General features: G+C 36.1%; 1 protein-coding gene across 1 annotated transcript; it reads left to right on the top strand.

Moving 5' to 3' along the window:
- The first annotated feature begins 9,648 nt into the window (after positions 1–9,648).
- LOC110891440 lies at positions 9,649–10,607 on the top strand. The gene has a single exon (XM_022139133.2). The coding sequence runs from the start codon at positions 9,731–9,733 to the stop codon at positions 10,331–10,333; it is 603 nt and encodes a 200-aa protein (XP_021994825.1). The 5' UTR covers positions 9,649–9,730; the 3' UTR covers positions 10,334–10,607.
- Positions 10,608–12,786: the final 2,179 nt, after the last annotated feature.

Raw genomic sequence — 12,786 nt, 5'->3', positions numbered from 1 at the left:
TCCCTCGGCCCTCGCATACCCCTTAAATTATATACAGATATCATTTTGTAGTATATTCACCTGTAAGACTGAATATTAGGATCTGGATACGGGAGTATATTCAAGTAGTAAGACACACGAATAAGTCAGTATCTAAGACATTAATATCGTATCTCGGATCAATTGAACTTTGTGTGAAAATTTCTGTAGACTAATATACTGATAATCTAGATAAATTGTTTTGAACTGAAAATGGAATTAAGCTTAACGGTGTTGGTGACATGTCTCATAAACTGATATGATCCTCTTACATGAACTCACAAAAATACGTTTGTAAATATTTCATTCTCTGCATTTCATTTCATTTCATTTCATTGAAAAATCCAAAAAGATTTTGTGTGTGTTTTAGCATAAATTTTGAAAAATTCAAAAAGATTTTCGACAAATTGATATTGGAAAGCTGATTATCAAAAATCCAAATGCTAAACATGATGATATTGTTGTGAGGGGGAGTGATTCTAATTGACAAAATATGTTTTTATATCAACAAATGGTTCATCATATGTGAATGATCTGAGAGAGAGTTTGAGTTGGTACAGGAGTAAATGTTTGTAATACGTGTATAAAAGAAATTCATTTCTGGGATAAGATTGTGCAGGTAATTAGGTTTAAAGATAAAGTTGCTGATACTGATAAACTTAAGGAATCAAGAGATCTGATCAAGAGAATTAGATTGTTTTAAAGACAGACAACGATCCTGAAGATGTTGCTGAAGAACCAAGGAATTCCAGCAAATCGAGAGGGGGAGTCTGAAGACAGATAGAGAGAGAAGCTCAGTGGACTGATAAAGACTGAAGATGTTGAAAACTCGACCTTTAAGACTCGTCAACATCTGAGGGGGAGTCTGTTGGTGCAGTCATCTGTCGTCTTCGTCTTATGTCGAGTCTAGGATTCGGAGCAGATCAAATTGAGCAAGAAATCAAGAAATGAGAGCTGACCGTTTGAATGAGGAGCTGACCGTTTGAAGGGTCTTGGCCATTTGAGATTATAACTGGCCGTTTGGTTTTAACCGTTTGAAACCTGTCCGTTTGAGCCTGTTCAAACGGCCAGGCATCTCTATATATATTGTTCAAACGGATTCATTTGTAACGATTCAGATTTTGTGATACCGAGGTGCTGCCGGTATTCATTTGTGCTGTAAACGTTGTTAATTCAATAGAAAAGAGATTAAAGTGTATTCAAGCTGTTTTTCACATTCATTTCAATGAATTCCGCCTCTGAAATGAATTAGAGCTCTTTTGTTCGACTCATTCAGGTCGTAGCACGATCCTACAAGGGAAACCAAGTAAGAATTTACGGGTAAGGGTAAGTACCAAGGTAAGTTCATATGAACTTCGTCTATCCTTTATGTAAATTAGTTTCATCATGTTAATGGAATGTGCATGATGTTGCTGAATGTTCATTGTGTTAATGGAATGTGCATTATGTTGCTGAATGTTCATTGTGTTAATGGAATGTGCATTTTGTTGCTGAATGTTCATCGTGTTAAGGGAATGTGCATTTTGTTGCTGAATGTTCACCATGTTAATAGAATGTTCATTATGTTGCTGAATGTTCATCGTGTTAATAGAATGTTCATTATGTTGCTGAATGTTCACCGTGTTAATGGAATGTTCATTATGTTGCTGAATGTTCATCGTGTTAATAGAATGTTCATCGTGTTGTTGAATGTTCATCTTGTTAATAGAATGTTCATCGTGTTAATAGAATGTTCACCGTGTTAATAGAATGTTCATTATGTTGCTGAATGTTCATCGTGTTAATAGAATGTTCATTATGTTGCTGAATGTTCACCGTGTTAATGGAATGTTCATTATGTTGCTGAATGTTCACCGTGTTACTGGAATGTTCATTATGTTGCTGAATGTTCATCGTGTTAGTAGAATGTTCATTATGCTGCTGAATGTTCATCGTGTTAATAGAATGTTCATTATGCTGCTGAATGTTCATCGTGTTAATGGAATGTTCATTATGTTGCTGAATGTTCATCGTGTTAATAGAATGTTCATTATGTTGCTGAATGTTCATCGTGTTAATAGAATGTTCATTATGTTGCTGAATGTTCACAGTGTTAATGGAATGTTCATTATGTTGCTGAATGTTCATCATGTTACTGGAATGTTCATCATGTTACTGAAATGTTCATCATGTTACTGAAATGTTCATCATGTTAATGGAATGTTCATCATGTTTGTTGGAAGTTAGTCGATTATGTTTGTTTGTAATTGCATTGATTTGTGTTGATATGTTTACAGATAAGGCTCAACTTACAATAAGTGAATGTGACATGTATGTAAGTACGTATGTGAAGACCTAATCATGTATGTATGTAAGTAGATGCGTATGTATGCAAGTAAAGGTATGTATGTATGTACGTAGTTATGTATGTATTGTATACGTGGTTTCAATACATTTAAGTATTGACCTTATTAACAGTGTGCCTCGAGAATGAAATGTAATGCAGGTACATTATTGAAGTTTCGCCAAGGATTAGACGCCCGGATGGAATGATTAAATCTAGTAAGATAACGGGATGGAAAGTATATGTGGATAGAACGTAACGAGACTACATGATTGAGAATCTTGTTTGTATATAATGTATGCTAATATTGTGAATGTATGTGGTGGGTGCAGGTTGTACAAATCACAGATTATCATCACGAGGAGTAGTGATCAAAGACCGAGTCACAACATAGATTGTACGGGAATGCTTGAGTATGTAATTTGATGAACATAAGTTATGCTTTTATTTTATTAAATGAGTACGAAGGATGCATATTTTGTAAAAGAGTTATTTTAAAATGAACTTTCAAGTAAGTTAAAACGTTTATAATGAAAGAAATTTTATGGTACGTATTTCCGCTGCGTCTTTTCAGTTAAAGCGTGTTAGGGTCTTACATGATTATCTTACTATATCTCTTATATTGAAGTCTACCCATCTCTCCCACACGATATCTTGAAACTTTGATCTGCTTTTTAGCCATACGAAGCTGTCCGACATTACTGCTTCTATTATGTTATTTTCGGTTCGGGTAATTTCGTCGAGTTCTCTCTCGTTTCGTGACTTCCATATATTCCATATTGTAGCTTGAAATATCACGTTGATTACTTTCTTCCAATCCTTTGATCCTGTTAAGCCGTTCACGTACTCTAGAAGTCCACTGCATGATCTAAATTCGTTGACCATAGGTAGTTTAAGATAAACAAGGATATTCCTCCATACTGACTTCGACTTGATACATTCACAAATTATGTGCGCAACTGATTCCTCTTGTGTTTGGCACCTTAAGCATGTCGGATTTTCTATTGGTATGCCTCACCCAGTTAGTGCTGATTTCGCCGGAATCCTCTCTAGCGTCGATCTCCATGTAAAATAGTTTATCTTTGGTGGAACCCAGTGATTCCAGTGCTTCCATTCTTCCTCGTTTTCGACCCTGTCTTGTTTGTTTATATACTTTCTGACGATCTTCACTGAGAATTCACCTTTATCGTCTTCGTTCCATACCCATCGATCTTCCCCTGTCTTAAGTTTTGCGTTATTGAGTTGTTGCAACATACTAGTCCATTGGGCCCATTCGTTGTCCGTGTTTGGTGGCCGAGCCCATCCAATGCTCCATTGATTTTCGTTCTCTAGTCTTGTCACACATTCCGCTACTTTTGCTTGTTTATTCGTTGCAATTTTAAATAGCTCCGGATATCTCTCCTTGAATGGTCTACCTCCAGTCTAGTTATCCAGCCAAAATTTCACTGTAGTTCCGCTCCCCACCTCCGCTGCAAGCACTTCTATTGCTATAATTCCCAGCTTTCCCAGTTCTTTCCTACATCAACAATGTCTTTCCATGTACCTGAAAAATTCTTATTAAAAGGTATAAATTTATAACATCTCTTGCTTTCATGTACCGCCTTTATAACCTTCACCCATAGTTCCTCTGGTCTCGACTTATATTTCCACCACCATTTTATCAAGAACGCAAGGTTTTCACTTCTCAGGTCGCCTAATCTGAATCCGCCATACCGTTTCGGTCTTGTCATCTTACCCCATGCAATCCATCGTATTTTATACTTTCCATTTTTTATGCCCTAAATGAAGTCTCTGCGAATTGACTCTAATGTGTTTATGACCTTCTTTGATGCCAAGTATATTGAGAAATAGTAGTTTGGCAATGCCCCCATCACTGCTTTTGCTAGCACCATTCTTCCGACAAACGATAGGCACTTAGCTTTCCATGCCAACAACTTTTTTTTGAAATTATCAATAACTGGTTTCCAGTGTTTCACCTTTCATATTTGCACCTATGGTTAATCCTATGAATTCTAACGATATTGTACCTTTTCTACAATTTAGTATGTTTGCCATTCTTTCAATCTATGCCTCATCCACACCTACTCCATAGATATCTGACTTGTTAAGATTTACTTTAAGGCCTGAGCATAAGTTGAAACATCTTAGGATGCGATTGAGGTTCATTATGTTCGTTTCACTCCACTCGCCCATGAAAACTACATCATCCGCGTAGCACACGTGAGTTATACATGGACCGTTACCCGGGAGGTTGATACCTTTAAATGCTCCTCTATTTCCAACCCTCTTCATAATAACGTCTAAAGCTTCCATTGCTAAAATAAAAAGAAACCATGATAACGGGTCACCTTGTCTTAGGCCTCTTTGTAGCTTGAACTTCGAAGTGGGCGACCCATATACTTAGACCGATGCCCAGCTTGATTTCAAGCATGCTCCAATCCATTTCCTCCACCGACTTGGAAATTTCATTGCTTTTAGGTTTGAGAGAAGGAATTTCCAATTGATCAAATCATATGCTTTCTCAAAGTCTATTTTGAAAATAAACATTTCTTTTCCGCTTTTCTTTGCCCAAGATATGATTTCGCTTGTAATTATAGGGCCATCAAAGATGGATCTACCTTCCACAAACGTCATTTTTACCGATGCTACCAGCGATGGGATAATAATTTTAATTCTAGCAGCTAATACTTTTGCTATTATTTTGTAGATCACTCCAATCAAGGATATTGCCCTAAATTCGTTCACTGACAAAGGGTCATTTACTTTTGGGATTAAGGCTATGAATGATGCGCTACAACCCCTTTCAATAAAAGCTCTTTCATGAAAATCATTCATCACTCCTACTATATTATTTTCTAACTGTGTCCAAAATCTTTTTATAAATTTGAATGAAAATCCGTCAGGTCCCGGGGCCCTATCACTCCCACAAGCCCACACTGCCTCTTTTATTTCTTTTTCGAAAAGCTACTAGTTAGAAGTATAGCTTGTTCACCCGTTATCTGTTTGAAGCCTCTACCGTCAAGAGTAGGTCTATGAGTCATTGGTTATGTGAATCGCGCCAAAAATCTTGTTCCAAACTCCTCATTAATTTCTTTCGGTTCATTAACCATAACACACACTTGTATGTGTGTGTGTGTCGACCAGGAAAAAGGAGAAAGAGGGAAGAACCCAATTCTTCTAAATCTTCAAATTGAAAGGGGAATTCAGCCTAAATCTAATGCATGGACTCAAATTCATGATCATCTAGGCTTGCTAGTTATGAGGTAAGTTGTAGAAGTTAATTTGATGATCTTGTATGAAGTGGGTTGTGATTAATCCACGAATTTGTATGAAATTGAGTATCAATATGTGTTAGCATCATCATACATGACATGTGTTTTGCATAATTTTGATTAACTTGATGTTTAAAGATGAAAACCCACTAGTTGGGTGATGAAGATGACATGGGTGTTTCACCATGTCCAAGTCTAGTTCAATTCATGATGTAGTGTAAGGTATTAGATGGATTCTTGTTAAATGGATTGAGTATTTTATATAATATGTATGATATTTGGTTATATTAATGAATGGAAGCAAGTATTAGGAGAATGAACATATGATACTTGTACATTATGCTTAAATAGTAGTACACACACCAAGTGTTAGATAAAATGCATAAGTGAGATTATTAGATGAGATTGGATGTAAATAACGTATGAATATGTATAGAATGTAGACATGATGTAGTTAGTAGTAAATATCATGATAAGTATGTTCTTGGTGAAATTCCATATATGAAAGTAGTTAATGAGTGATTGGGTAGAAGTATAATTTAAGAGTTGTGTTATATGCTTGAGTGATGTAATGAACACATACGAATTGTTGATCGTCTTAATCGCGATTAAGAAGTAGATGGGAGCGTATGAGAATCTTAGAAAATAGTGAATTCGAATGATGTTGGAGTTAGTTTATGAAGTAATGGAAATGCTAGTGTGGATGGAAAGGATTATGAATGTATATGAGTGTATAACTAATTGATTATGTAAAAGTCTATGTCATATGATATGAGCATGAAGTTCATATGATGCTAATATAATTATCTACCATTTTAAGATGGTTTCATGTTCATAATTTGAAAGTATATAAGTAGGATAGTTGACTTTTGAAAGTCGACAATGTATGAATATCATGAATTGGTCTTTGGACATGATTGTTAGAGTAGAGAGTTAATGTGCTAGGTGCTAGATGCTTTATGTGTTATGCATGATGATAATCGAGTAGCGTGGATTTGGAACAAGATGACGATTAGTGTATGTCTTATTTATGCGGCTTTTGACTAACGAAAGTCAATTAAAGTATGAATGGAAAGAAAATGAATATCTGTATGTAATCTCACATAAGCTAACCATGTTATGAACGTGATGACATGTAAGGACGGAAACCTTGTCAATTGACTCAAGCATGGATGGCTAACGGGTCAAGAGGAAGCAAGGAGGCAAGCACGTATATGGACGTTTAAGGTAAGCGAATCCTGAATTCACTTATAAAATTATATTTGATGTTTGATATGCTTTAATATAGGAAATCATGTAAGAAGTTATGAGTAAGGGTAAGTACCAAAGTGAGTATTGATGAGGTAAGTCATAGGAAGTTATCTATGTGTGGGATTACATGATAGAATCGAATGGGTCAAGAATATAGAAAGTAACATGGCGTAATGTGGTAGTTAGTTTGATCATGGGGTTAAGCATTAAAAGGATTTGAGAGCTTGAATACGGTTAATATATGTCATGGGAACATGTAAAACGTGGATGTAAGAAGTTTGGGGGCCTAACGGTCGTTTACGAAAGTAAAAAGTGAACAAAAGTGGTTTGAACTGGGCTTTACCAGCCACCGTAAGCTACGGTAGGTGTTAATGGCACAATTCTCACCGTAAGGCAGTTTATTGTCACTGTGGCCACTTCAATGTTACCGTAAGCTACGGTGGTCACCGTAGCTTACGGTGGAGGCTAGATGCAAAAATGTGATTTCTTTTAACCTATCTTTTATACGGCGACATGAGCCTCCTTATTCCCTAAGATTAATACAGGGACTTGATAAACTCCGAAAATGTATTCCAAACTCATTGATGAGTGTTTATGAGGTGTGATGAGCGTGTACGTAAGTATATAAGGGAATTAAATAAGTCTAGAGGCATGTATAAGTATGGGTATGGATTTACCTACATGTTAACAATGGGATCCATAGGTAAGCACGATTAGAAATGAGTACGCACGTAAGTTGATACGTATGAGATTTATTTATATGGATGTTTGTGACTAAGATATGTTAGTATAATTATATGAGAATGTAAGTGGTTTGTAAGAACTTGTATGTATGTATGCATGCATGTAGTTATGTATGTATGTATGTAGGTATATATGTCGGTATGTATTTGTGTATGAATATACATATGAATGTACGTAAGCACGAAGTAGGATTTATTGTTTATGAAAGACTGAGGCTTGTATATATGTATACATGGCTTCAACACGCTTGAGTATTTACGTTACTAATAGTGTTCCTTGAGAATGAAATGAAAATGCAGGTATACTATTGTGTCCTTATGAAGATTCGATGATTTGGATGCAAGATTGTACTCAGAAAGATAATAAAAAAGATTAGCATGAATAGAAGAATGCGGAATGGTCATTTTATTGCGTATGTCTAGATTATGAATGATGTCACCAATTGTTAATGATGCGCATGTATGTGGTGATTGCAGGTTGCACGGAATTAACATAATTATGGGGACTAATAGGTTGAAGATCAAGTCAAAGAGTAAGGATTGTGCGGGAAGAGCGGTCTCGTAGCTTGTATTTAAGAATTACATTTAACGCCTTAATCAAGAATGAATTTTGTAAATCCTTTCAAGAAGTGTCTGACAAATTATAAATGAACCTTCAAGTATGTCATATAGACAATATGAGAAAGAATTTTTGAGTCGGTATTTGCGTTGCGTCTTTTATGGTCAAAATGTTCTAGGGTGTCGAACCAAGGTTTCGATTGTTGAAGTTTTACCGTAAAATAATGAAGTGCAAGGGAAACTGATCGACATGTGGTAGGGAAATGGGTCGTATTATTGTCTAGAAGAAGAAACCGAAGAACGCCCGTCGGGTATCATGTATACACGTCCCAAATGTTTCGTTTTCGGGTATATCTGTCAGGCTCGGGTATTTTTATCATCTCTATACTTAAAATTAAAGTATCATTGGGTATTAAAAAAATCATATAAAAAATCAATTAGAATATGTATAAGTTTGTATTGATTCAACTTGAACATATATCCGTCAGTTTGATTGCATAGAATAAAAATTAAAATTAGAATTCACAATAAATATCAGTTTGTAGGGTTTCTTGTCGTTGATCATTATCTTCTGGAACCAATCTCTAAGGTACCAACACAAGGTTACGAGAGTCATATATGACTATCAAATTAGAATTCATAATAATACTTTCACATAATAATACAAACACAAGGTTACCGGTTCTAGCGGTTCTTCAAACCGAACCGTCGGTTCTAACCGGAACCGAACCGGGTACCGCTTTACCCAAATTTAAGAACCAGAACCAGACTCTAATATAATAATACGGTCTGGATCTAGCGGTTTCGGTCTATTTTCCCAATTCTAGAGGTTTGGAACTTTAAACTGCTCTGCCCTAGATCTAGTTTGTAAAAATAAATATATTTAAATCTTTTTGCGAAAATAACTACATAGATCGATAGAGATATCCATGGATACATTTCAATTCGTTGCGAAGGGACCCCCCACCCCCTATCTTAGTATTTCTATTTTATTTTTCATTTACATAAATATTACTTAAGTGTGAATAAATATATGGTGGTCCAGAACGATGGTTTATTTATCAAAATGTTAAAAGTCACGTTGGTTTTTCAATATATTTATATGTATTATTACTAATACTAACTTATAGACACGTACTAGGGTTAGGTTGGAAAAATTATATATAGCTTTTATTAAGACGTTGAGTGGTAAACTTGTATCCTTGTTACATACATTATTATATTAGTCATGATCACACTCAACTAATCACGTGTTTGATTAGTAATTACTAATAATTATAATCAACATGGCTGCCACCATACAAGTAGACTTCCTTCTAGAAAGTGTCATTATTATAGAACTGTTGGTTCACACTGAAACCTAAAAGCTAAGGTACTCTTCTGTCCACATCCTTTTGGTTTAAGTGAATGAACATAAGTCATCCACATACATTAAACAATGAGTAGCAACTAGCCATAAGTAGATGAAGTCACACACTATATATATAGTAAATGACCCAAGTCACATATTCAAATATCCTTCTATTCATATCACTAAAATTTTCAACACAATCTTGTTATTTGTTATGGCTCCAGATAGAGATACCCTAGTGGCTTCCTACAATGCTAACAATATTCCATTGAATCGCCAAAAGCCGTCAAGATTATCAACCGAAAGCATACAAAGAACAATATCGGATATCTCCGTTGAGCTAAGCAAAGAAGTAGATGATGTTGTTGATCAACTGAAGCTTACCCCTATTTCAGAAGTTGAAGATGCAAAGTGTGAGTGTTGTGGGATGAGTGAGGAGTGTACTCCGGAGTACATTGCACAAGTACGCGAGAAGTTTTTGGGGAAACTAATTTGCGGGTTGTGTTCAGAGGCTGTGAAGGAAGAGATGGAGAAAAGTGGAGGGAAGATAGAGGAAGCATTGAGTGAGCACACTAAGGATTGTGTGAGGTTTAATCGGTTTGACAGGACGAATCCAGTGTTGTTCCAAGCCGCGGCTATGAAGGAGATGTTGAAGAAGAGTGCAAGGTTAGATGGAAGTCGGGCTAAGTCTCTTAGCCCTAGAGATCATAAGAGAGGTTATGGCAATGTAAACAAGGGTGGACTTGCTAGGAGTTCAAGTTGCATACCTTCCATTACAAGGGAACTGAATGATCGAGATCAAGAGGTCCCTAATTGAACAACTCTAGCCTTGCCTGGCTCGGGGAAATCAAGGTTTCATTTTTCGAGGCGCTCTAAAGATTTTATAAGCGTTTTTTGGAGATTTTTTTAAAACATGTTTGACAAATAGGTGATTCGCTAACTTGGTTAATGAACTCATGCAAGTCGGCTGAGGTGGCAAGTTCACTTGAGACTGCTGGTTTTGTCATCATCTAAGTTCACTTGTGAGAATAGCGAACTCAAAAGATTCCTTCGAGTTTGCTATCTATATAGTGAACTGCCTATTCGTCAAACATATTTCAAAAACCTCCCGGACACACTTATGAAATCTTTAGACCACCTAGTAATTGAAAAAATTGGCGACATCAAGCCGAGTTGTATATAGTTAAATACTATGTGTGATATGTGTATGTTAATTAATTAGTTTGTGTTGAGTCAAATATGTGTATGTTCTCATCGATTTGGTTTCTGTTCTCTATAACATAATCCATGTTGTGAAGGCTTGAATTAAACTAAAACAAATGGAGAAAAGTGTTTGTTTTTATATAGTCTTAGTTAGAAAGTTATCACATACAATAAAATTCAAATATAAGACTTTTAGCTAATTTCAATTGATTAAGAAATATCACCAAGGTTAATGGACTTTTATGCAAGACAGTGTATGCAAGTGTTTACAAACAATATATGATTCATCTAATATAATATACCAAAGAGTTTATATAATCATTATACATATGAATGTGTTTATTCTAGCTTACAACCCAAATTCAATGTAAAATATTATTCCATGTTGAACATGATAATCAGAGGTGTGAAGAGAAAAAGAAGACCGAGGAAAAAATGTTTGTATTTTCTTGTGTGTTTTACATCAAATCGTACAAGGCTTTAAATAGCCAATACAAAAGGTTTATAAAAGGAAATACAATAAAGGCATTGAAAAGCTTTGCTGTATATTGGCGAGATATGTGGGTCTTGTGCTCCAAGGGTCAATGATCCAAACAAGGAAATGATGGAAACTGATCCTTCACATCTTCAATCGCATATTTCAACATTCTCCCTCAAGTTGAGTAGTGGGATTTTCAATGCTCAACTTGCTAAGACAATGATTGAAGATTTTTCCACTGACCGCCTTTGTTAGTATATCTGCTAGCTAGTTTTCTGAGCGGACAAACGGAAGCTCAATTATCCCTGCCTCAAGTTTTTCTTTAATGAAATGTCGATCAACTTTAATATGTTTTGTGCGATCATGTTTGACTGGATTTTTTTGAAATTTGAATTGCTGCTTTGTTATCGCACAAAATTTTACTGGGTTGGGTTGGAGTATACCCTACTTCTGTCAAGAGTTTTCGTACCCATAATATTTCTGCTAGACCACGTGCTATACCTCGAAATTCTGCCTCAGCGCTTGACAGGGCTACCACCTTCTGTTTCTTGCTTCTCCAGGTTACTAGATTTCCACCAACAAGGATGAAGTAACCTAATGTTGATCTCCGGTTTCCTTTATCTCCTGCCCAGTCTGCATCGGTATAAACGTGAGTTTCAAGATGCCCATTTGTTTTAAAAAGAACTCCATGACCAGGTGTCCCTTTGAGATATCTAATAATTCTCCACACAGCTTCCATATGGGTGACTTGAGGCTGATGCATAAATTGACTCACAACTCCAACTGCGTAGGCAATGTCGGGTCTGGTATGTGAGAGATAGATTAGTTTCCCGACTATTCGCTGATATTCTCCCTTGTCAGCCAGCTTAGCATTTTCCTCCATATAGAGCTTCTGATTTGCCATCATAGGAGTATCCACAGGTTTGCAATCGATCATCCCTGTTTCTGCCAACAAGTCAAGGATATATTTCTTTTGACAAATGAAAATTCCTTGTCTTGACCTCATGACTTCGATTCCAAGAAACTATCTGAGTCTCCCCAGATCCTTCATTTCAAATTCTCTGAACAGATTTACTTTTAACCTTGTCATCTCCTCTTCATCATCACCTGTGATTATCATATCATCAACATAAATAATTAGGCAGGTTACAAGCTCATTCCTCTGTTTAAGGAACAGAGTATGATCTGAGTTACTCTGGTTGATGCCATATTTTTTCATGGCCAAGGTAAATCTGCCAAACCATGCGCGAGGGGATTGCTTTAATCCGTATAAGGATTTCTTCAATCGACATACTTCTCTAGTATTGGAATCTTTCATGAGTCCAGGGGGGACTTCCATATAGACTTCTTCCTTGAGCTCTCCATGTAAGAAAGCGTTTTTTACGTCAAATTGGAGAAGAGGCCAGTTTTTGTTTGCAGCTATAGAGAATAGAACCCTGATTGTGTCAATTTTGGCCACTGGTGAAAAGGTCTCAGAGTAATCAATTCCGTATGTTTGAGTGTACCCTTTTGCCACCAGCCGAGCTTTGTATCTTTCAATAGTTCCATCTGGCTTGTATTTTATGGTGAAGACCCATCGGTATCCTACT

Source organism: Helianthus annuus, chromosome 11, assembly GCF_002127325.2.
Source record: "Helianthus annuus cultivar XRQ/B chromosome 11, HanXRQr2.0-SUNRISE, whole genome shotgun sequence".
Lineage (NCBI taxonomy): Eukaryota > Viridiplantae > Streptophyta > Magnoliopsida > Asterales > Asteraceae > Helianthus > Helianthus annuus.
Note: the sequence above shows the minus strand (reverse complement) of the source record. Positions and strands in the feature narration are given on the sequence as shown.

Bases quoted from the DNA above. Each gene is read 5' to 3' on its own strand.
- LOC110891440 (XM_022139133.2), top strand. From the start codon at position 9,731: ATGGCTCCAGATAGAGATACCCTAGTGGCTTCCTACAATGCTAACAAT.